Here is a 26452-nt window from a genome sequence, read left to right on the forward strand (position 1 = left end):
ATTTCATGGAATATTCTATAGAATTACTGAATCAAATATATAAATTTCTGGTAACATATGCATATTTTGTAAAAAAAATTGTTTTGACTTTCTGCAGACGTACCTGATAACGCTGATACACTATATGGGTGGGTCAATCCGCAAAGACATGTCAAGTAAAGTGACACACCTGATAGCGGCGGCCGCGACGGGCGACAAGTACCGGTACGCGTCGGGTTTCGGCGTACCCGTGCTTGCGCGCTCGTGGGTCGACGCGTGCTGGGACCGCCGCGACGACCCCGAGTGCTTCGCTACCAATGACCCTATCATTGTAAGTCAAGTACTGGTACTTCTATCCTAGCTTTTATTTCATCATCTCGAGAGCTAAAACTCGAATGTGATCTTCCGCGTGCATATAGGTTAGTAAGCAGCAGCAGAGTACCACTAGAATACTCAGACCGATTAAACTAAGGGTGAAAACAAACTGCAGTGGTCTGTCAACCGCGGAGAACGCCACAGATGTCAGCGTCAGAACATCCAGGTGGATGTAGTACTGAGTATATGATATAACTAGCTGTGCCCGCGACTTCGTTCGCGTGGAATAGTGACTTTTCGCGCTTTATATAGCCACGGACGCACAGGCGCGAGGCGCCGTGATTCTTTAAATTGACATAACTTTTTTATTTATGAACCGATTGACATGAAATAAACACTAAATCCTAAGTGAAGCTTACTACAATATATTAGTGAAAACCGTATCTAAATCGAATAAGCCGTTTCTGAGATTAGCGTGCACAAACACACAGACAAACAGACAAACAGACAAAAAAAAATTAATTACAATTTTGGGTTCGGCATCGATATAATAACAACCCCTGCTACTTCTTTTTTATATATTTCCATTGTACAGACACCACTTTTCTACAATTTTATTATATGTATAGATATGACTCCGATCACCTTCTATTACATCACGACATGCTGCAGCCATCTGTTTGTATCCTAGTGTATCTGTTGCTAACCGTAGATTAATTCTCAAGCAACTTGTAGGCTTTCTATTCTATTTTAATTGCAAGATTGGCTTGCTTAACGACAGTCATTCTTAATAAAAAGGGATGATGAGGCCTAAATTGGAGCGCGCTTGCCTAGAAAATGATGCCCATTAACTCTTGCCTTTGAGGTTAAACACGGCAGGAAACACAGATGTCTGAATGGCATTAGCGGCTTGTACATCAGGAACGGCGAGGAAAGATTTTTCATACAAGTATATTGGATGTCAACCACATAAAGATGCTAAAGTTCATGGTTTCTAGTTCTGTGATTGAATGGTGAAGGAGGAACAAGATTGTGAATTTTGTAGATACATTTTCCAAACGTGGATAATAAAGAAAATATGCTTGTATTGCAGAAGGAACACAAGTTAAAAGTGTTCGCGGGCGCGCGGGTCTGCTTCGTGGGCTTCCCCGAGGACGAGACGCAGCACATGGCGGACGTGCTCGCCAGCAACGGCGGCGCGGCCTGCGCGCTCGACGACCCCGACTGCACACATGTCGTAAGTCTGCACTTCCTTTACTATATTTATACTTTCAGTATGTAGGTACAGATATTCTATTTCATGAAATCCATTTGGCTGTTTGTGTGAGTATACACGTTCGATTTTCGGCGTGGGTGGCGAATTTTCATGAAATAGAACAACTGCACAGGTACTTAATTTTAAAGTTTAAGGCCAGCCGCAGTAGACCCCACATACTATCAGATTTTTGCCGAATCGGACGTCTGCTTCTGATGTTCATAGAATGAAAGCGACAGAAAATTTCTGACAATATGTGGCAGACCTATTCCGAATCTCGGTAGCTATTTATTTTAATTGTGCCCTTTGGAAAATATGATAAATGTCAGTCGAATCCCAATTTGTTATTGACATTTTATGACCAATGAAGAAAACATCACAACCACTGAATCTATGTGGAGTAGTAATACTACTAAATTTAAAATTACAAAGCTACTGAGATACAGAATAAGCTTGTTAATATTCAAAGCGCAACGAGGGCAATACGGCATAGCATCACGCTAAACGACGCTTGTACGATTTGTAATATTATAAGGAACTGAAGGAAGTACTTCACATTGCCGAGCGTGACGGCAGCGGCGCGGCTCATACCGTGATCCGTAGTGTGAACACTTTTACATAGTTCTTTGTGCTTCAGGAGCCTACATTGGCAACGCTGCCATCGCGAACTGTCTCGGCTTTCGAGAGTAGTTTTCAAAATAAGAAATTATAATAAAAACATTTTTGCCTATGTGGTATTTATTATATATGATAGCAACCTCCCCTACAACCTCCTATATTCATATAAAATTGATATCCTGAACAATTTTAAAAATTAGTTGAATTTGTTTTTGTTTAAGTAAAAAAGCAGTAGAAGTCTTAATTTTTTACCAATATGAACATGTCCTTAAAATTATTGACAAAAACTAAAACAGAGCAGGAAAACTAAACCAGAACGTGATTTTTTTAAGTGTTTTTTAAATTCTATTTTATTTTCCCTTCTATTTAAGTCAATTCTGCTATAATGTTAGTAATTATAATATGTCTGTTAACATGTTTTGTTATAAAATCTATGAGAAACAATATTTTAAATTTATTTCCCAAATCAAAGCTACCAATTTTCTTACAAATTAATATTTATTACTCATCAACGTTAATCTCAGAGCATTTACCTTTGAATACTTAACATACCGGTTTATTTATATCTATTTTATTGCACTTTAGTTTCTAATTTTAGTCAATCTATACATATAATAATTATGAAATAAGCATGCAATGTAGTGGGTACACACAACACAAATCACTAGTGTATTTACATTGTAGACAATACAAATTATGGGTAGTAGCTACTTCCTTATTTTAGTTTATTTATTTTTCGCTTCTAATTCTTCCAATGCAAGCACAGTATGTAACGTAATAGCTTCAATGTCAGGTGTTATTTGTATAGTAATTTACACACAAACATGGTCAGAACTCACACAGTATTATTGTAAACAAAATTTTAAAGTGTGTCAAGTCATATCAGTGATTCTCGTATTTTGCGTCTTCTGATAATCCGATATGGTTTTATATCATTTTGCCCACACATTGATTTACCACATCCCTTCTGCACGGCGTAAGTCGACCCATTGCCTATTATTGTAGTAGTTTCGTTCACTAGCTGTAGTAGCACCACTGCATTAATCACTGCTTTACTCAATCTGATTGAACGTCTGTCTTTAGTTGAAACATATTATCTGTATCAACTGAGATTTTATTATACACGCTATTGTATTGTTTGTTTATATTTGTCAATTCTCACGTTTAGTTTGTTCTGTATGTATTTTTCATTTGCTTTGTACTCATGTTATAACCTTGAATTCCGCTTTGAACAATAGATGTAGAGAATTTGTGATCAATCATACCCCTATCATGACACACTTTGTTAATAACCTCAGTGTTAAAACTACATTACTGAATCAAAACGTGTACGACATTTGAAAATAAAAATAATTCCCATTACCAATAACAGCTTTTATATGTGTAACTGTCTCTATCACTTTAGTATAACTTTGCATGTTTGTATTTGGAATGGCTTCATTACATCATTGCGTGGTGTGTTTCACACATGTTTCAGGTAATGGCCAATGGGGAGACTTTCGGTCGTTCGCTTATCCTCTCTCCCCACCTTAACACCCCCACCGCTTCCGCGAAGCCATCCCGCTCCACGCCCAACCGATCCCAAACCACTCCAAAGAGCTCTCTGTACCGTAGGCTTTCAGCCCGCCTCTCGGGCCGCCGCGCTAGTCCCACCAAAACATCCAACGAACACAACGAAGACAGAACAACGGACGAACGAGAAGAGCGCTTGCGATACGCAAGAGACAGTATTACAAATAGTTTAAGTAACAATAGAGACAACTCTCGAATAGAAGATATCAGTATTACTAGTGTAGGAAAATCATATATAGAAGATTTGTGCTCTGATGTCCACGATGGCAGTGGTGGTCTTATTGAATTTCGAAAGGTTAATAGTAATGACAAAGAAAATAAGTATTTGTCTCAAATTATTCACGGCAGCGCCAGAACAAATGCTAAAGATAAAAGAGAAGTCTTCAAAAATAAGTCCATAAATGTATTTAATATAGTTGATTGCTTAACGGAAGCAGGATCTTTACATTCATCTCTAACTAAGAGTTTGTGTGACTTGGATTCGAAAGATGAACCAGGATTTCTCTTACCTGTTGCAACTGGAAACAAAGAGTTACAGCAATCAAATACTACTATTTCTTCTGGCAAAAAAAGGAGCCGAAACTCAACAGATTCAAATTTTCAAATCAGTGTAATAGATGGCAATAACTTGTCTCCGGATAAATCAGAGGATGTCAACTGGAAGTCTATTAAAAGACTTAAAATTAAAGACTCCTTTAAATTTAAAACTAAACCAAACATATTCAAAAAAACGAAAAAAGAGTCGTTATCTAAAACATCTGGAGAAATCACCGTCGAACCTGTGAGCCCCGAGAGCATTAAGCCCACTGATCCGGCCGGAGAGTTCGTCGCATCGACGTCCTCGCCCATTAGGGACTACGACAATACCTCCGTTTCATCAATGAACATAAGTAAACAGTCGGGATTTTTTGACATCTCCTTTGCGTCTATACGAAGCTCCAAAACTGTTAAATCAGCTTCAAAGCTACGGAGAAGCGTAAAATCATTCACGGCATCTTTTAGAAGCGAACGAAAAAAGAAATACGAAAAGCGAGAACGAAACACCGTAGACGTGAACCCTTGTCATCTACCGCCAGATCTGAAAAACGTTTCGACGCCGAAGAGAGACCTCGACGATATCCACTTCGACATTTCACCGGTTCAAGTGGATACGGTAGACAGTACCGACATGAGAACTCCGACGAAGGAGACGGACGTGGACGAGTTAGACGACTCGACTATCTTTAAAACACCTCAGAGCGTGTGGCTCCGCGCGCACCGCCACTCCATCTGCGGCGCGCCCGCGAGCCGCGAGCGCGGCGGCCCCCCGTCCCCCCTCCCCCTCCCCCGGCCCGCGCCGTCGCCGCGCCGCGCCGAGCTGCGCGCCGAGCCGCCTCCCACCCGCGACGCGCGCGCCTTGTCGCAATGCCACGGACTATCGCTGCCGGTACTAACCCCATTTATTACACTACTAAATTTTAGTCTGTCATGCCATAGAAATTTTAGGATATATCGTTATGCAATAAAAAGGCCTTTTACAGATCGAGGTATCTTTCTATCTGGAAAATTCTTCGCTATCATGCTTGCATGTTCGTCGAATGTGTAGGTGCTTATATATCGTGCACAAGCAGGTGTGAGCTATTCATAATATTATAATCTATCACCACTGTTACGTATAGGTTGACGATCTGCATTTATCTATTTAGGTGTCGATTTTATATTGTACCGTTCTGGTTTAGGTGGTGGATGAGCACAACACGGGAGTGGCGCCGGCGTGTCAGTCGCGCGTGCACGTCGTCAAAGCCGAATGGTTCTGGGCTTCGGTGCAAAATGAGGAGGCTCAGGACGAACGGGAATATCTCTTCAAAGATGTAAGTATCATTTTGCTATTATATATTAGTCATTTGTTAATTTCTTGGCTTCTAAAACATACTTTTTGGTTTTTTTTTTGTAAATATTTTGGCTGTTATCTTAAATGTAAGCTGTACCAACAGTACCTGGACGAGGTGTCTCGGCGGTCGTCCGTGGGCGGCGCGTGCGCGGCCGTCACGTGCTCGGGCGCGGACGAGGGCGGCAGCGGCGCGGGCTCGAACGCCGGCGGCACTCCGGCGGCCTTGCAGCGGCTGCGCAAGCGCAAGCTGCGCGGCGGCGATGCAGCGCTGCACAAGCGACGCTCGTCTGTTGGCGACGCCGTACTGCTCAGTCTGTCCAACAATCTGCTGGACTGCACGCCGTCACCCGACGGCAAGCAGCTATTAGAAGGTAATGTTTACAGTTTACGTCGTATAAAATATTTAAGTTGCCATCATTCGTACTGCAATTTATGCATCAAATTCCATTCTTTGGAACTAAACCGTTAGCTGTATGAATCTTAGCTTATAAATGATTGCCTATTTTACAGAATCAGAAGTACCTGACAATGTAGTGCGAAAATTAATGTCTCCACGACAACAAGTGTTCATGGAGCTTCTTCAGACAGAGTCAAATTATGTGGGAATACTACACACGATAGTAAACGTAAGTTACACTACAGTACACTACACTAAACACAAGAATAAAATCATTGTTAACATGTTTTTATTACTTGTAGATGTTCAAACAACCATTAGAAGAAATGGCAGAGGAAGACAGCAGTAACGGCAAGATGCAAGCGTTGCTAAATAATACAGAACTAAAAATTATTTTCGGAAATCTACCGCCTATTTATGAGTTACACCAGTAAGTAATAGTATATAAAAATGATTATAGAATGCATAAATTATTTAAAAATGAGGCTTTGTGCTGCTGTGTAAGACCAGTTACTATACTAGTATAACACGTGCCAATAAAGCGGCACTAATCATTCCATCTCACTCACATTGTAGACAGGTATAGTGTGTGATTGAGACGGAATGATTGGCACGGCCTGTAGCGTCTCGTTCTCACCAGGCGTATGCTGGAAGAGCTGCGCTACGCGCAGTCTCACTGGAGCGAGGAGGTGAGCATCGGGCGGCTGGTGCTGCGCTACACGCCCGACATGGTCAAGGCCTACCCGCCCTTCGTCAACTTCTTCGAGAACACCAAGGAGATGCTGCAGCAGTGCGACCGTGAGAACCCAAGGTGAAACTATAATCTCCTAGCTTCTTATGTTTACATTTTTTATTTGTATTTTTCTATGTTGATAGTAAACCTTTAGTTAGTTCTCTCTCGAACTAAGGACTTGCATCCCATAGGATGCGAGGCCTTAGTTAACAAGTTCACACGTCTTAAGTTTTCACACGTCTTTAATCATAAGTTTCGGTCATCTGTTTCGAACCTTGTTAATAGTCCAAGACACTACAAAACAAAATTATAAAGTTTTTTTGGCAAAAGTTTTTGCAGGGCTCTTCACCTCTTGTGGGGAAAAAGTTGAATAATCATTTTAATTTGACTAAAGTTAATATTTATTAGGCTTGGGGCCATTGATTTACATGTTATTTTTGAATTTGATATAATTATGTGCATAAATTCAGAAGTTGTAAATATGTTCCTTCATTTCAGATTTCATGCATTCCTGAAAATCTGTCAAACCAAACCAGAGTGTGGTAGACAAAGCTTACAGGAACTGTTAATAAGACCAGTGCAGCGATTACCCAGTATTAGTCTGTTATTAGATGGTAAGTCTACACTAACAAAACTTGAGTAGTTTTGATGCCTAATTTCATATTCTGTCTGCCTATAATTATTATTTTTGAATTACACAACTAGTAGTTTACTTAGAGTATCAAAATCTGTTACGAGTATCTGTTACGAAACGGTTCTTCCCGGATATTCGTCAAAGCTACCCAATAGTAAAGAAGTTAAAAATGAATAATCAGCTGGCACAGCTATTAACCGGACATGGTGGCTTCGGCGAATATCTCCATAAATATAAGTTAAAAGACAATCCTTTTTGTAATTGCGACGGCGTTAGCCCGGAATCGGTAGTACACGTAATATGCAAATGTCCAAAGTTTGCTTATGACAGAGCCAAAGTGGAACTGATGATGGGTTACGACGTATTAGAAGAAAATTTTCGTAACATAATTGCTAATAGTAAATGTAGAGAGATATTTTTGAAGTTTGCGCTAAAAATTATTCGGTCTGTTAATAAAAATAATAAAAGCACTTCCATATAAAACTAATCATGTTACTGTAATCTTAGATCTGTAGTACAATAATGGTTAGAAAGAAAGTAATAATTTAATATTTTATAAACAGCATATATGATTATATAAACAGTAAATTATATTTTGTAATAAGTTAAGTAATAATAATATAGTTAACTTCTATTAAGTAATTAAATGATGTGAAATGCAACGATAGAGGATAAAGAGCTGGGAACTTAACAAAAAAAAAAAAAAAAGCTTAGATTAAGTATATTACAATATTAATATTATAAGTGATAGTTTTTAAGGTTGTTGCACTGTAAATAGCAACAGATAAAATAGTTATATATTAAAAAAAAAAAAAAAAAAAAAAAAAAGAGTATCAAAATATGGTTCTTAGGTATGCTAAGCATTATTTATAGCAATAGCATACTAATGCTATAAATGAGAAAGTATTTTTGTCTGTTACTTTTTCACGGCGCATCTGTTTGAGCGTTTTTTTACGAAATTTTGTACAGAGCTAACTTGCACCCTGGAGACAGCAGGCTACTCTTATCCCCGTAAATCAAAGAGATCAAACATGATTTAAAAAAAACCCTCAAACCACACGGACGAAATCGCGGGGTTCATCTGTGTAAAAAAAATGAAAAACTTACATGAACTGCATGGTTTCCACACTATCTGAAACCTTGTTCACATGTTCGTAACCATTTCGTAACAGCAGTCCAGCCTGTTGGCTGTCATGCTCAAGACTTGATTTTGAAGACTGTTTAATTACTTTGCGGATATTAATTTCCTATGTTTATGTTTGTAGATATTTTAAAGCACACACACAAAAGCAATCCCGACCACGCGGCGTTGGTTTCCGCGCTGGCGGGCTTGCGCGAGGTCATGTCACACATCAACGAGGACAAGCGCAAGACTGAGGGGCAGCTGCAGATGTTCGACATATACAACGACATCGACCAGTGTCCGGTGCGTATACACTCACATGCACACGCACACAACAACACCTTCAAGTGTAGAGTGAATAGGCATCATCAGTTGCCAGCAGACCTGATTGCAGCCAAGCGCTAGTCTATAAATTACAACAAAACATCGGCCAGAGTCCGGTGCGTATACACACACATAAACACACACACGCGCACGCACAAACTTATGCGTAAAGCCATATATGGGTTTCTTTTGTTGAACAACAGTTGGTCAATATTGTTGACGAAACGACAGCTACAAAGTTGCTGGAAACAATGTTTAATAGTGGTTCTAGTCCACATAAGTCTGCTTTGAAATGTTGCCCGTGGAAGTAATGCTGTTTTGATCTCCGTATCTAACGTATATTTTCTAAGAAAAGGAAGCTTCTGGGGTACCCTATTTAAAAAAAAATGGTCAACAGTTTATAGCATAAGTCCCTGTTTTTCTAGTGTTTAAAATGTTAACGCCAAGCAATAAGGTCTGTCTTTCATTGATGTACATTCGGTTTTCATTCAGAGTTAGATTGCGCTTTTCTGCGCTAACGAATTTTGCCGATGCGACTTATTAAAGTGGTAGGCCTCGTTTATATAATTTTGATATTTATATTAATTTGTGTGGTGTAATTGGTGAGTAGGCTCACCTCGTGTCGTCGCATCGCTCGTTCGTGTCTCGCTGCGAAGTGGTGGAGCTTTCGAAAGAGCTGTCTGGGCGGGGAGACCACCTCGTGCTATTTCTGTTCACCGATACCATGGAAGTGTGCAAGAAACGATCCAAGGTTAGTTTATTTAGCTCCTTTAAATTGAGATGCAATCCATGTTTGTGTGTTTGCTTATAACTTCTAAAAGGATTTCAATGCTGTTTTTAGTATTATTTAGAATGTTTATTATGTACTATGCAAGCTATTCAATAGCTCTCATTCAGTTTTTTGCTGTTCCTGTAAAAAAAAATATTTCATGCAATCACACCGTTTTGTACACCCAGCTTATATTACTTTTACGAAGTATCAGAATATCAAACGTCGGATTTTTGTTGTTATAGGCTTTCAACAGTAAAAGCCCGACAAACGGAACGGGTACGATGCGGCTAGGGTCCAGCAAGCCCTACAGACACATATCGCTCATGCCGCTCAGCACTGTCAAGTGTGTCGTCGACATTCGAGAGGCGGAAGGTGGGTGAAATTAATTTTGTTACCCTACATCTACTTAGCAGTCTACTACAAAAGTGCTTAAGCTGGGCAGGCGTGTTGTTCATCGCAGAGATAGACTGGTGTGTCATTTATCCAGTCTAGCCAATTCAAGACTGTTATACTGCCATTTTATGGTCCACCTCGTTTGTAGACCAGCTGGGGGTACCACCGGCAGGCGAGGTTGATTGTTGGAGTGCTGGGTGGAGGTATGTTCCCTTACCACACTTAAATTTGCATGCTCGTAGAAAGTATTATATAACGAAATATACTTACATTCTATTGAGTATCAGTAGAACAGATTTTAATGCGTAAGGTAGAGAGCAAAACTTTTGTAGCGTAAATTAATATTTTACCGACTGCGCCATGTCGTGATTATTGATAATAAGCTATACTCAAACAATTTTTTTCATCATTAAAAAACACACTTTTTAATGAGAAAAAAGTTTAAGACAAAGCAAACAAATAACAGTTACTTATGAGATGAACTCACAGTGATTTTTTTCCAAAAGCAATATTTGAGATAATCAACAGGTTCAAAATTGATTTCATTTTACTTTGCAATACATTGTGGTAGATAGATTTATTTTAAAGGGTTTTCATTGATGAAAATATTTAAAAAATACTACTTTGCAGACTGCCACAACGTGTTTGCACTAATGTGCCGCAGCAATCAGGAGCTGAAGGAAAAGCTGTATTCTTTCATGATCACGGACGAGACGGTCGATAAGTCACACTTCCTAAGACAGCTGTGCCGGCAGATGGCCAACACCGTCTGCAAGCCTGACGCCGTGAGTATCACTGTTTGCAAAACGTTCGCACTTAATATTTGAATCTTCCCCAATTACACATTATAAAAATATAATACTTCTATTGAAATTCTCTAAACACTCAATAGTTTAACCATTTAACGCGTTCAAACTTACATTCGCCTATTACAGTATATCAGCTTATTAGGCATTAAAAATTTCTTCAATCACGCTGCAATGCGCAATTGATAGACGTGATGGCATACCAACAAAAAACGTTCTTTTGTTTTTTGCACATTGGATTGTTCACACGTCCTCTTCCCTCATAACATAGCTAAGCATAGGAAATGAAACTTTTTCTATAAAAATGTATTTTTATATTAAGAGGAAAACCTATGCGAATGACATTGACGATTTCCCCTTCAAACTAGCAATTTCGACATGTCATGACCCTCTATTGACAATTAATCAAGCAGACATTTCAATCTGCGAAATTTACGCGGACTTTTAGTATTTTGACGTAGGAGGGTAAAAGATCCAGTAAATGAACGAATAAGGACTACCCTGACTTTGACCTAAAATTAAGATTTATGAGAATCGTTCTATATATAATTTTTATATTTTTTTTTATCTGTGTCTATACACAGTAGGTATACACTCTTAAATTATTTAAATATCAAAAACGCAAAAAAATGCGTGGTATTAATTATTATAAATTATTTTATTTAACAAAAGGATAAATTGCCAGTAAATGAACTGGGAATTTCAGTGAATGAACGAACTCTATCTAGTGCATAAACTCTCGATTCCTATTAATAAATTCTTAAGTATATTTTCGGCTTGGAATTTTAAAAAAAATGTCAGATTTTCAGTTTTTGACTTATTGTATATTTTTTTCTACATTTTGCGCGATAAATCAAAAACTATTTTACATAATAATAATAAATAAAACCTGTTTTAGAATGTATAATACAGCCCTTTCATATGATATTATCCCCTTTGGTATAGTTATCTTAGTTTGAAAGTCACCTAAATTTTCTGGAAAACAGTCCAAATGACTACAGAGAAAATGAAACTTAACGCCCTTGTTGCATCCAAGTCGCTGGAAGTGCAACATCAGCTACTGAATGTGTTAAGAGTAGAATGGTAGATTAGAGGTACTGGGTTGGGGCTGAGGTACAGATTTATCACCAGAAGTCAGAATCGTTCAAATTGCAGACTGCAAGTTACAATAGAGCCGCTTGGAACAATTTTTTTTGCTGTTTCTTCTGGTAATATTCACAACGCAGAAATAATAATCATCATGGTGTTTAGATGGTTTGCGCCAAATTATAAATTTTTTTTAGTAGTTAACTATTCTTATTTGCTCATAAACGCAACGAGGAAATACAGCTTCCACATATAAAAATTGGAGTCCAGGCCTTGCTGTTAGCTGCTAATGGGTTCTCAAAGTAGCCCGAGTATGCTTGTTTTACTGGGCACAAAAGGAAAGAATGAAAGGAGCTTACCCAGTACATCTTAAAAGATCCGTTATAGATACATGCATCCTGCCATGCCTTACCTATGCCAGCCAAACATGGGTCCAGACAAAGAATATAAAAAGAAATAGTGACTTGCTAAAGGGCGATGGCAAGGTGCATAAATTAAGCAAAAAATATTCAAAGTGAGAATTGAAGACATAAGAAAAAAGACAAAGCCTACAGACACCTTGAGACATGCCCTAAAACTGAAATGCAAATGGTCATATTGTATCGATTTTTACAGATGAAAGAAGGACAGGTAGGTAGACCGAAGACGCGTTGGTCTAATGCTATTGTGCAAATCGCGAGAGAAAATTAGCTTGATAGTACCAAAGACAGAGAGAAATGGGGATACCCAAGAGGGATCCATATACAAGAAAGAAGAATACCAGAATAAATATAAAAAAAATTCAAAAGAAAAATAAAACCGACTTCAAAATCACAAACACTAAAAAGTAAAAAATAATTTAAGTTATTGTGGTTTTTGAAGTCGGTTTTATTTTTATTTTGAAAATTTTTTATTTCAAAATTTTTAGTGGCCCCACTGTACTATAATAATATGCCATGCCCAGCTAAAACCCTACTGTTTACTAAGCAATTACACTGATCGCGAGCAATTTGCTCTTATCCATTGAGGAGTTCTGTTCTCCATCTCAGAAGATATTCATCAGAACTTCATCAAATTTATATGGGACCACCTGCAAAGTATACCTAGCTTTTCAAAAAAAAAAAAATATTCCAAATCGGTCCAGGCGTCTTTGAGCAATCGGTGAACATACATTAAAAAAAAATTGAATTTGCTCTTATCCATTGAGGAGTTCTGTTCTCCATCTTCAAAGATATTCATCAGATCTTTACCAAATTTATATGGGACCACTTGCAAAGTATACCCTATCAAACAAAAAAAAAATCCAAATCGGTCCAGGCGTCTTTGAGTAATCGGGGAACATACATAAAAAAAAAGATACCAACGAATTCAGAACCTCTTCCTTTTTTTAAAGTCGGTTAAAAATATACTAAGATTTACTAACATGGTGTTATACCATAGAGTAGCAAACAGAGGCAAAGCTTCTAAGAAGCGAGCAAAATTTATAACTATTTTGGTAGGGCTAGCACTGGAGGATACAATTTAATTAACAATAGTTATTTGTTCAACAAGATGGTAAAGTTTGTTTTTGTTGTGATTGCCTAGTTTAAATATCGATCTTTAAATATCGATCGATAGATCTAAATATCGATTTTGAACGAAATCAGTCAATTTAGAAAGAATTATAAATGGTGCCAACTTTTTTAAATTTTGGTTACAGGTTCCTATTTTGTGATCCCATGGAGCTCTAAATATCGATTTTGAACAAAATCGGTCAATTAACAAAGAATTTCAAAATGGCGTCAACTTTTTTAAATTTTGGTAACAGTTTCTTATTTTGTGATCCCAGGGAGCTCTAAATATCGATTTTGAACGAAATCGGTCAATTAACAAAGAATTTCAAAATGGCGTTGACTTTTTTAAATTTTGGTTACAGGTTCCTATTTTGTGATCCCAGGGAGCTCTAAATATCGATTTTGAACAAAATCGGTCAATTAACAAAGAATTTCAAAATGGCGTCAACTTTTTTAAATTTTGGTAACAGTTTCTTATTTTGTGATCCCAGGGAGCTCTAAATATCGATTTTGAACGAAATCGGTCAATTAACAAAGAATTTCAAAATGGCGTCGACTTTTTTAAATTTTGGTAACAGTTTCTTATTTTGTGATCGCAGGGAGCTCTAAATATCAATTTTGAACGAAATCGGTCAATTAACAAAGAATTTCAAAATGGCGTCGACTTTTTAAAATTTTGGTAACAGTTTCTTATTTTGTGATCGCAGGGAGCTCTAAATATCGATTTTGAACGAAATCGGTCAATTAACAAAGAATTTCAAAATGGCGTCGACTTTTTAAAATTTTGGTAACAGTTTCTTATTTTGTGATCGCAGGGAGCTCTAAATATCGATTTTGAACGAAATCGGTCAATTAACAAAGAATTTCAAAATGGCGTCGACTTTTTTAAATTTTGGTAACAGTTTCTTATTTTGTGATCGCAGGGAGCTCTAAATATCGATTTTGAACGAAATCGGTCAATAAACAAAGAATTTCAAAATGGCGTCGACTTTTTTAAATTTTGGTAACAGTTTCTTATTTTGTGATCGCAGGGAGCTCTAAATATCGATTTTGAACGAAATCGGTCAATTAACAAAGAATTTCAAAATGGCGTTGACTTTTTTAAATTTTGGTAACAGTTTCTTATTTCGTGATCCCAGGGAGCTCTAAATATCGATTTTGAACGAAATCGGTCAATTTACAAAGAATTTCAAAATGGCGTCGACTTTTTTAAATTTTGGTAACAGTTTCTTATTTCGTGATCCCAGGGAGCTCTAAATATCGATTTTGAACGAAATCGGTCAATAAACAAAGAATTTCAAAATGGCGTCGACTTTTTTAAATTTTGGTAACAGTTTCTTATTTTGTGATCGCAGGGAGCTCTAAATATCGATTTTGAACGAAATCGGTCAATAAACAAAGAATTTCAAAATGGCGTCGACTTTTTTAAATTTTGGTAACAGTTTCTTATTTTGTGATCCCAGGGAGCTCTAAATATCGATTTTGAACGAAATCGGTCCATTAACAAAGAATTTCAAAATGGCGTTGACTTTTTTAAATTTTGGTAACAGTTTCTTATTTCGTGATCCCAGGGAGCTCTAAATATCGATTTTGAACGAAATCGGTCAATTTACAAAGAATTTCAAAATGGCGTCGACTTTTTTAAATTTTGGTAACAGTTTCTTATTTCGTGATCCCAGGGAGCTCTAAATATCGATTTTGAACGAAATCGGTCAATTAACAAAGAATTTCAAAATGGCGTCGATTTTTTTAAATTTGGTAACAATATCCTGTTTTGTGATCCTAGGGATCCTCAAATATTGATTTTGAACAAAATCTATGACAGTTCAAGAAAATAGATTTTAAACACTATTTAAATTATTATCATTAACATTAAATTAAATGAAAACACGACGCGCGACGTGTACTGCAGCCCCTGAGCTTGAGCACAGGCCGAGCCGGTATAAACCGATTTCTCTCCGTACGCGACGTAGCGCCTGTGCTCACGCACACACGCGCCTCAAGCTTGTAGTAGTGTACCTATCGTAGCGCGCTTGTATGAAGCTTTGACTCTGTTCGCTACTCATGTGGTTATACAACGCAATACCACACTAACAAACACTCGTACAAACATACAGACAAGTATATACTCACACACACTCACACACACACATGGACGCACGCACACACACTTTTGAACGGTTTGAACGGAACACGGTTTTGAAATTGAAATTGAAAAAAGTGTAAGAATTTGTAAGAAAATATTTAAAAAAGGTATATCAGCCGGTTTTTTATTCCAGCTCTTAATACATGTAAAAACGTCCAATCTGTTCATTTACTTGAGCCTTTACCCTAGTACCTAATTATATCGACCGCCCCATATCAAAACAAAGTAAATGTCATTTTTCCGAAAATCGTTTTATGTCATAAGCCTAACTTTCATAGTATGTCCCGTTGTATTGTAAGGACACCCACATTAAAGTAAAATTAAAAGCTAGTAAGTCGCTTTGACCATTTTAAAACATAGTAAGTCTATGAACTGGCTAGGTTTTTTATAGATTAATGCGCCTTACTAAGTTTTTCAAAGGAATTAGATTAAATAAAATAAATATCACCCATTATCTAAATACCATGTCAAAACAGTAAATACTTAATGATGCATTAAAACTTAAAAGTAAGATAGGAAAAGTCAATGACCTCTACATGTCAACTGTTAAATATGGCTTGCAAGGGAAATACTTTGCATACTTACATAATGTTTTTAGGGTTCCATATCTCAAAAGGAAACACGGGACCCTTATAGGATCACTTTGTTGTCTGTCTTTCTGTCCGTCTGTCCGTCTGTCGTGTCTGTCAAGAAAACCGATAGGGTATTTCCCGTTAACCTAGAATTATGGGCAGGTAGATAGGTCTCAACTCTCATAGCCCAAGTAAAGGAATAAATCCGAGAACAAATTTCGTGATTCTAGATCAACGGGAAGTACTGTATAGGTTTTCTTGACGGACGGACGGACAAATGGACAGACAACAAAGTGATCCTTTAAGAGCTCCGTTTTTCATTTTGAGGTACGGAACCCTAAAAAAGAAAGTGATGCACATCTAATGAATAAATGTGTAGGCCAGTCTTCACACTAAAATATTTAAACCCCTTTAATTTAAAAACTGTCATAGCCTAGTGGTTAGAACGTCCGCCTCCTAATCGAAAGTCGGGGGTTCGATCCTGGAATCACGCACTACTAACTTTTCAGTTATGTGCGTTTTAAGCAATTTAATATTGTACATCAAATCTTTGAAAAGAGCAACCGCCGAGTTTCTTGTTGAAGACTACGGCCTAAACTTCTCTTGAATTTAAACCACTTACTAGGTTTTGATCTGAGAAAGAAATTTGACATTAATTGACAAAATTGAGAGACCTAAGCTTGTATAAGAACACAGAAGTGTCATAATTCGTGTTCACTTTGCCTAACGTCTCTCAGAGAGAGATTTAAACTGTTTCTTATAATCACTGGCCATATTTCAAATGCGAAAGTGTGTTTGTTGGTTTAATATTCAATCACGCTGCAACGGAGCAACCAGTCGACGTGGTTTTTTGCATGGATACATTTAAAGACCTTGAGAGTGACATCTCTCTCCGCATCGTATTCTTTATTGCTGAGGGTTGTGACCTCTTTCCATTATTCCTACATCTAATGGTAGGTTTTCTTGGGATAATAATGCGGTGGGTTCAAAGAGCCTACGGAACTCGACTAGAAAAACGAGATTTTGACTCTTAGTTTTAACGGTTATGAATTAGTTATTATTATCAGTGATAAAATTGATTAGGGCTGCCAGGTAAAATTACATTTATCTCGGAAAATCAAAGAGTTTCCACGAGATTTTTTCCAAGTTTGCGCTACTAAGTACATATATTATGAAGAGGAAAGGTTTGTTTGTTTGTTATCGATAAACTCTGAAACTACTGAACTACTTGCACTAAAGACATAATCATCAACATCAACCGACAGACGTCCACAGTGAACATAGGTCTTTAATAGGGTCTTCCACATGCTACGGGTTTGCGCCGCCTGAATCTTTGCGCTTGCGCTTGACGACAATCATGCTTTAAAGAAAGCAATGATGAGGTCCAAGTTGGAGCACGCTTACCTGGAAGATGCCTATTCACTCTTGGCTTGCAGGTATCTATGGTATATATGGCAGGAAACACGGCCGCCGAAATGGCGTTCCAACCTTTAGGCTCTCCCCATTGCCCGCAGCATGAATCTGAGCTTCCTTATGATGGTTATATTATGTACATATAATATCTCATAAGAAATCTCTAACACACAATCCAGCTAAGTAGGTCCAATTTCAAAAAAAGCTAGCTAGCCGACAAATCTAACTCAGTTAGGCAGCCTTCGGGAACCTTCGAGATGTCTCTCGTCCAAAATTCCTCAATGCTTGAAGACCAGTCTTTGAATAGTGCATGATGTCTGATGAAAAATGGATCCGAAATATAGGTCTTTTTTTGTACACAGGAAATGCCTGACGCATACCCCTCCGTCATGTGGGGCTTGCACCAAACTTGCACTACTACGAAATCCATTTCGGAACACGGCGCCCGAAACGAGGCGCGCTATCTCCTAAAAAACATAGGTATAATACCTATTTAGAACACTTACTATCTGTCATCATAATCTATGACAACCTCCGAGTATTTACCTGGTAAAACCGTAACTTTCGAATAAATTTTAGTATATAAGCAGGCTTCATTTAGAAATGAAAAAATCCCTATTTTATTTTTCAACGATTATAAACACAACTTTCATTCAAAAATAATAAGCTTAAATTCATTTTAAATAATATTTTGCGACGAAATGACGCGCACAGTCCTTCCGCCATGACAGTCCAGTGGACACTGAATTCCATAGAGCGCCTGCAAGAAAATAAATAGCACAGGAAGTTTTTTGGTTAGTTTTAGATTATTTAAGAAATGAAAAACATTTAGTATAAAACTAACAGTTCAAATTGATTGCTAAACCTAAACATATCATTTTCTGGAGGTTGGCTTCAAAGTATCAAGATGTTAAAGAAAACTTTTACAGAACAAGTTGCGAACAGCAATGTTTTCAACTTGTTTTTTTTTTATTATTGGGATAATGTATACTAAATTAAAAAAGGCCCTTATAATCTTCACAAACTGAAGTTTTTAATTGCATGTATTTAATAGATGTTAATGCTTTAGAAAAATAAACAATTTACTTCAAAGTACAGCATTTTTGCGATTTGTCAAATAGCAATTACCTTAACGCAGGAGTATGTACGAAACTTCTCTAGGTTTTTTTTTTTGCGCCGGGTCTGGGTTTATTAGGGTCCCGTATCTGCAGAGAAAAAAGGAACTCTTATAGGCTCTTATTGTCTCTGTCTGTCTGTCGAGACCCGTCAAGCGAATCAAAACCTATGGAGTACTTTCCGTTGACCTAGAATCACGAAATTTGGCATGTAGCAATGTCTTGTATCACAAGTAAAGAGAAAAATTTAAAAACCGTGAATTAGTGGTTACAAAAAAAGTGTTATTATTTTCTTGTATAATGGTATTTCTGTGTGAGTCCGACTCGCACTTGACTGATTTGTTTGTATAAGATTTAGTCCTCCTTTAAATGTTGTTGAAATGCAGGATAAGTTTCTGGCGTGCCTGGATTCGCATCAACTCGACATCGATACGAGTGATCTCGCGCTCAGCACACTCTCCAAGGTATCAAAGTTCGCAGCGCGCACTAGAATAAAGGTAGGCCGAACTTGTTTTGCCAAATTATTATTTTTTGTATTTATTATAGAAGACATAGATTTTTTCTGTGGATGTATAGTATTGTTAATGGTGTAGATAATGGTGCTAATCCGGTTGTTCACAATATCTTAAACTAAATTGACAGGTTCGAAAATAGTGCTATTCTTTTCACTGTGTTTGATGCGGAAAAGGATAGCATAACTTTTAGACCTGTCAATTTAGACTGTTCAATCGAATTAGGGCTGATGTATTTATGGAATATTATGGAATTATGCCTAAATAGTTTACCTTCCAAATATTAGCATGAAATAGTTATTAGAAGTGTATCTAGCTTAGCTTGCATCAATAGTAATAACAAATGAATAACAATTTCAGTGAGGGGAAAAAATTAAAATTTGGTCAGTGTAACTAAGGCATGATGTTCAGTAAATAAAAAATTAATATTCTTAGATATTTTCGCCAGACATCAAAATCCATATTACGAAGGATGCATTGTTGAAAAATGATAAATAATAAACTTATTAAAAAAATGTTGCGAGATCGACTAATATTGGGTATTAACCAAACAAACAACAACAACAAACCAATTTCTAGCTGGTTCTTCTTGGTAGAACGATCCAAACCTCTGGTAGATTCAAACAGCGATCAAAACTGGGCGTAAGCTGTCTCGCAGGTGACACAGTCCATAACAGAATTGACAGAGCCGGCAGTAGGCGCATATCTTTGTGAGGCTATGGATCTAGCGTTGCATATCACAAGTTGGCTGAGCCAGTTAAATCGATGTTCTTGACGCTTAGAAGTCTGCTGTCACTACTAGTCGCTAAGCAAGACGTATATCTGTTTTATGCGTCTGCCTTTGCAGTTCATGTTACAAAATCTGCTCTGACCTGCCCTGAACTCATAGAATAAGTTTTTGAAGTTTAGAAAACAAAATTGACCAGTTCCCTTGTACATCTACCCTATCGGAAGCTTTGTAAAATAAAAATCATCTGTAAAATAAAGCGCTTTTAGTCTATTTGACGTTATGATGTCGAAACTCATGGAAACCAAAGTTCGGGATTTGCAAACACGAACAACTGTTGCGGCTGCGTGTCAGAAACGCTCAGACTGGTCGTCATGCTGCGGTAGTTACAGGTACCGGCAAACATCTTGAATATGCGCAATAGTTGCTTTTTAGGTGTCTCTGGCAGACCAAATTCTCCCGCGCGGCAGTATGCGATTGGTTCCGTCTCACAGTAGCTACGCCGCTTTTTGCTCAAGTTGTTTGCCGGTCACTACTCGAGTAGCTCGGTAGTGTACAGTGGGCGGGTGTGTTGTAGCTGGAGGCGCTGGCGGGGCTGGGCGGCTGGCTGCGCGCCGACCCGGGCGCCGTCCTCCTTGACACATGGGTATTGCGCGCTCACTTACTCGCACAGGTCTGCCGTCTGACGCTCACTCACGCACGATCCAACCACCATCATGCCACTTATGATCATTGTCACGCCGCTTCCTGACTCCTGATACTGTGTTGCCATACTGTCATCACGTCGTTCACACCATTGTCATTGCTCGTTAACAAATTTTGTGTACGCAACTGCGAGTCAAAAATATAAACATGCAAAGGGAAACTTCTATCTGTTATATTTAATTTCCTATTAGGTTTATTTGTTTATATTTTACTAGATGAAGCATGCGTCGCAATGAGGCTCACGCGCTAGTGACGCGTGATTAATGGTACTATCTCAGATATCTTCCCGCAAGTCCCAACAACAACTATACAGTTTTCACTCAATCAGATGAACCATACGCGAACGCATAGACAACAAACAGACAGACAAACATTATTTTTTATATTATATAAGACTTTCGTTCGAAGCCGAACTATTGATTTAGTTAGTGTAAAAGAAAGTATAAAACTGAATTAGTGAAAGTTCCCGATGTTTGCTTGTACAGTAAATCTGATTTTTAGAACTAATAGCTTAGAACTGTCACAGGAATCAGCGTGCACGCTAGTTGGCGCGTTTTAATTGCTTTATAACAACTGAATAAGCTCGCATCGCATTACAGATACGAAGTGACTCATACAGATTTAATGCTTGGCTTATTAGGATCATCAGTATTAACTGTTTGTGAGCGTGCCATACCTACAGTTGTTGGGTTGTCTTTTTCGCCACAGAGAGTTTCATTAGTTCTTAATGGGAATTGGATCACGTAGATTGTTGCTTACTAATTCCGTTCATTTGAGGTATTTGGTACTAAGTTAAGATTTAAATATAAATACATTATAAACATTATATTTGACACATTCTTTTAGTATCTACATATGTAGATACTAAAAGATTAATACGCGTCACTTATATTAACAAAGTGTGGTGATGTTTTATAGTGTATGACATGTTGGTTCATAAGGATTATAGGATTGTTTAAACCAAGCTAATACAATAACCGATTATAGTTTGTCAAAATGATTGCTTATATTCTGGTTTTTGGTAACATTGCGATGGGTGAACCTCAAAGGCTCAAAGTACACTGCGGTAAAGCGAAGCGATGCGTACTTTGACTGAACTTGACAAACTGAATACATCAAAAACAAATCGACACAAGAATTGGTGCTTCTTTTTTGCTTTATATAATTTTTTAGTAGTCAAGATAAAGTTAATTTACTTTAAAATATTTTTGAATCGATGCGTCGCTTCGTTTCTACTCTATCTGAATTATTATTAATAAGTACTTAATTGTGTAAATAGCAAAAATGTAATAGAATATAAATGGCATACAGGTGGGACGTGCTCTTTCGTTCAACAAAACCCCCTCGAAGCTGAAACGAGCGATGTCGTCAATGATCTCGCCTTTCGGCTCGACTTCAAATCTAACCCCCGCGTCGCAGCTCGCGCAAATGAGGCTCGCCAGCTGCAATAATATTAATGTAAGTTTTAAAGTTGTCAGTTTAGGAGCAGAGATAACATGTTTTTAGGAAATGGAGTGATTTTTTTCGCTCATAGGCGCAATCTTTTCTAAAAATGGAGTGCAAAGAATGCTAGCCGGTCGCTAGCCGACGGCGCAAGTGAAACATAACGCTACACATGATACGCCAACTAAGCGCCTGGTAGCCGGCGATCGGGCGTCAAGTGGTGTGTCCGGCGTTAAACTGGCGACTGGGTACCAAGTAAAAAGAGCCGGTGCATATGATAGCTCTCCTAAGTGCCATACACTTTATCGCTGAATAGCTGGTTACCCGGCATCCAGGTCATTTATCTCGTATCTACATCGTGTAATCGGACCCCAGGTATGTATCATTTACCCGATCCGATCACGTATATCGTTCGTCGTAACGTATCAAGCTTCGTTATTGGACGCTTATCAGTTTACTGCGTATCATATCATGATCGCGTATCAAATTGTCCAGTTGTGTCCGCTTTCGATCAAATCGTATCCGTATCTCCTTTGAAGCTGAAAAAACCCGACCCGACATGGAACGGGCCGTGTCGCGTATCGTATCAGAGCGGCGTATGAGACGGCGTACCATGACCCGTCCACATCTATGCGATCATGTGACGCGATGGCGATATGGATACGGCGATCGCATCGGGCAAGTGATACATATCTGGACAAGACCTATTGTGATGTTAATGTCTAGGAGATGGGTGCGAGCGGCGGCGGCGGCGAGGGCGCGGCGGTGCTGGTGGCGCCGCTGTCGGTGCAGCCCACGCGCAAGGCGGCGGGCGCGGCCGGTGCGCTGCGGCGCTTCTGACGCCGCTCGCAGCGCACGCTGTGACCGCGCTCCGCCCTGGCCGCGATACTGTGAGAGACTACCGTCTCGTTCCTTATGGTTCCAATACATAAAATATTATCACCATGGCAGCCAACACGTCCACTGTTAAAAATAAGCCTCAAACTACGCGACACCAGTGTTTTTTGTTTTTATTCAATTAATGACCAAGGTGGTGGTTCCGCGAATAATTTATTTCAAATCATTTCTGAAAAGACGACACTTACAAAAATTAATAATTAGCAATCGTTATGTAAAAATATACTTTTAATTTTTTTCATCATTTAATTTCTTATTCTAAATGTGTATTCGCTTTGTTGAATTAGGATAAGCGAGCAACTGACAAAGAATATTTTTCATTTATTTTATGTGTTCGATCCCTACAGAAAGTTACGGCTGTTTCTAGGACTTTGGACTTAATGATTTTATAATCGACGTTAAGATTTGTGATTTACTTTGGAATTATGACAATGTTTTATCGATTTTACTCTACTGTAGATTGTAATTGCCAAGTGATCCAGTTTATATTCTCATTCGACCCAGTGATGAGGACAATTCAGTATATGAGACACGGCAATTAGATGTAATTTATTAGTTCGAGGCCAGGCTGATGCAGTGAATTTATTAAGGTGGATCCACACCTACTCACGCGCACCAACTGTGTACACAATGCGCATTGAACACCTATGCGCGCGTTACTGTCCTGTGCGCACGTGCATTTTGCGTACGTGACTGTATGTTACTCCCGCCGGAACTTGTACAAAATGCACGCAAACCACCCGTGGACACGTCCACATTATGTCTCTATGTTCTTATGATACGCGTTGTGTGCACGGTTCGTGCGCGTGCGCAGGTGTGGAATCTACCTTTAGACAAGAAATGTGCCTTTGAATCGTGATGGTGATCTGATCGTGTCGATCAAGAAAGTCGATTGATAGTATTATATTAAAGAGTGAGAACGAAGGAACTTCGAGTGTTAAAGATTGAATCTTTAAATGTAGATATTATAAATCGATATTGTTAGTGCGACTTGTGCTATCAGTTGTGCAACTAAAAACCAAATTAAATTTGTATAAATTTAAGACAGCTGTCTGAAGCCACCGTCGTCAACAATAGTACTAAATTATTTATATAAAGTAAAGGTTCAAAGTAACCGTATTAAGGAGGCGCCCACTAAAGACGGGTCGGGCCGCAACGGTGCGGCGAGCATTTTGTAATGTATTTATATCCGTCCCGCCGCGCCTATAGTCGACGCAGTTTCATATGAAATGTATAGCAGATGGATTTTTGCGTTGCAGTGCGGCCGACCCGGCCCGCCTGGTGGACGCTATCCCTTAGTATGCTGCTAGTCGAAATAATTTATGCCAAGTGTCCACTGGCAAGTTTTCTTGTCGCTGTCATTGTCCTGTCAACTTCTGCAAGCAGAAGTTGATTTACTGTGAGTGTTTACAGTGCAACAAAGTGTAAATTAAAAATTTAACTCAGCCCACCAGTTACCATAAAATTGCTTTGTAGTCAGAATCGAATCCATAAGATAAGTATCCATAAGCAAGTAATATAAACATCAACTGGATGACTGAGATCCCTAAACTGGCTGAGAAAACATTTGAAACAACGGTTGAACAGATTCTCATCAAACATAGCAAAGAACTATCTTGATTAAAGATGCTTTCGAATCGAAGAAACCGTATCCAAATCGGTCAATGCGTTTAAGTGCTTCGATGCTTGTTTGTGTCGGGGGTTAAAAGGCTGACTTCTGCTAGAAGTTGCGTTGCAAGTGGGCATTTGGCCTCAAGACAAATAAGTTTTATGGTTTTTATTCAAAACCAATGCTTAAAATCAAATATATATAAAAATAAAGAAATATTGTAAGTGTAACGACGGTGACTTTCGACAACTCCACTAAGTCATTCATCCCCATTCACGTATTAATAGTTAGGTCTCATCTCCACTATTCTGGCGGCTATTCGCATCTACTAGTTTTTGGGATCTGTGTAATATCTTGAATAATTAAAATCAGAAGCCGCGTCCACACCAATAAAATTTGAGTCGTGTATTGAACTTTGTATTGGCGTCACTCAGAAAAGCAGGTATTATTTAAATATTTTTATTGAATTATTGGAATGTCCTCTCAAACCAACACAAAAAACATCAGGTTCAATGTGTAGAGGTTATCCGAGAGTTTTAATCTAAACAAACTAATGCCAAAATAAATAATTTAATTAGAGTGTGATTGCTATCACATCATCTAATTATTCAGTTCACAATCCAAATACCGAAAATATGCGATATCGCTCCGAATCTCGGAAGGAGACTAAACTAAAACCTTCGAAACACCCGTATTTATGCAAGTTCAATCTTGTTGGCCTCCTCGTAACAGATTGTATGACATCGAATGAGCCAAATATCGATTTTACCAAACTACCTTCATCAGCTAAATTAATAATTTTATATTATTTTTGACAACTCAAATCAAATTTTTAAAAATAACCTTACAGTTCGGCCGTCCTGAATTTAACACGCCCTCGTGTTTCTAAATAATCTTGTCATGTCAGTCGCGGGCTTCCTTGCCCTAAGTCAAATCCAAATCATGGGCTATCCTGCCCTCCGTCAAATCATTAAAACCTACCCCTGAACTGCCGAACTCTCAGTTTTAATATCAAGTCAACAATAAATCCAAACGACTAACTTCTCATTCGATGTATACAAAATCTGAACCACTCATTGCAAATTACTTTCCAATTCACAAAAGACTACAGATTGTATGACATCGAATGAGCCAAATATCGATTTTACCAAACTACCTTCATCAGCTAAATTAATAATTTTATATTATTTTTGACAACTCAAATCAAATTTTTAAAAATAACCTTACATTTGTATGCGACGTGATTGCTTTCGCCGCAAATCAGAATATTTTTCAACGTAAAGACGTCCACAGACTAATTCTGACCGTACACAATATTTAAACAAATTGACAGGTCGTAATCTCATGCTATCTGTTTTCGTAGGGAGCATCATGGAAAGGGATAGCAACAGATTTCGACCTGTCAGTTAGTTTAGTTTGTATTTTGGTACATTAATTTTCGTCGAAATGTCGCACAACGCAATTTTTATTGGTGTCGACAGCTAGATATTTAAAACTTTGTGTCACATAGTAATATTGATATTATTGAATAGTCCTGAGTAATATGTAAATATTGTGATATTTTAATTTAATGAAATGGAATAGACATCGTAGGTTAGTGTTGTATCGGGTAAACTACCGCATCCGTCTGCTATTGATTTTAAGCGTTCCTAATAAATGCCTCGTCGCTTTTTATGAGCGTTAATTTCAGTGAATATTCGTTTGCAAACTTAGGTGATTAAGTATCGCCTACTATTTTGAGTGCGTGTTACAATAATATATTATTTGTTACAATCAACTTGAACCAAAAAAGCTCAAAATCTGTGACACGCACCCTAGCGACGTTGATATTATGCGTACGCATGTTGAGGTTGATATTATGCGTACGCATGTTAATACATTGTACAAAGGTCTATATTTATAAA

At 38.0% G+C, this 26452-nt stretch overlaps 1 protein-coding gene and 1 long non-coding RNA gene across 9 annotated transcripts in view; one reads left to right on the top strand and one right to left on the bottom strand.

The window, feature by feature from the left end:
- The window catches only part of LOC123864285 (protein ECT2), a 41583-nt gene extending 18133 nt beyond the window's left edge, over positions 1–23450 (top strand). For 5 of the 8 annotated variants that reach the window (XM_045904603.1, XM_045904601.1, XM_045904600.1 and 2 more), the window contains 17 exons: positions 98–310; positions 1388–1531; positions 3645–5165; positions 5458–5589; positions 5713–5980; positions 6120–6235; positions 6309–6436; positions 6647–6817; positions 7238–7353; positions 8639–8799; positions 9431–9571; positions 9835–9964; positions 10616–10770; positions 19042–19152; positions 20472–20567; positions 21911–22057; positions 22769–23450. In XM_045904603.1, coding sequence (XP_045760559.1) covers positions 98–310; positions 1388–1531; positions 3645–5165; positions 5458–5589; positions 5713–5980; positions 6120–6235; positions 6309–6436; positions 6647–6817; positions 7238–7353; positions 8639–8799; positions 9431–9571; positions 9835–9964; positions 10616–10770; positions 19042–19152; positions 20472–20567; positions 21911–22057; positions 22769–22882 — 3864 coding nt within the window. In that variant the 3' untranslated portion in view covers positions 22883–23450. The remainder of the gene's footprint in view (positions 1–97; positions 311–1387; positions 1532–3644; positions 5166–5457; positions 5590–5712; positions 5981–6119; positions 6236–6308; positions 6437–6646; positions 6818–7237; positions 7354–8638; positions 8800–9430; positions 9572–9834; positions 9965–10615; positions 10771–19041; positions 19153–20471; positions 20568–21910; positions 22058–22768) is intronic. The other 3 variants (XM_045904602.1, XM_045904606.1, XM_045904608.1) reach the window with 3 other exon arrangements.
- A 748-nt stretch (positions 23451–24198) lies between these two features.
- On the bottom strand, positions 24199–26390 carry LOC123864330. The gene is made up of 2 exons (XR_006795748.1): positions 25776–26390; positions 24199–24961 (listed from the first exon to the last, which is right to left on the bottom strand). It is a non-coding gene; the product is annotated as an uncharacterized LOC123864330 (long non-coding RNA).
- Between the last annotated feature and the right edge of the window lie 62 nt (positions 26391–26452).

Source organism: Maniola jurtina, chromosome 4, assembly GCF_905333055.1.
Source record: "Maniola jurtina chromosome 4, ilManJurt1.1, whole genome shotgun sequence".
NCBI lineage: Eukaryota > Metazoa > Arthropoda > Insecta > Lepidoptera > Nymphalidae > Maniola > Maniola jurtina.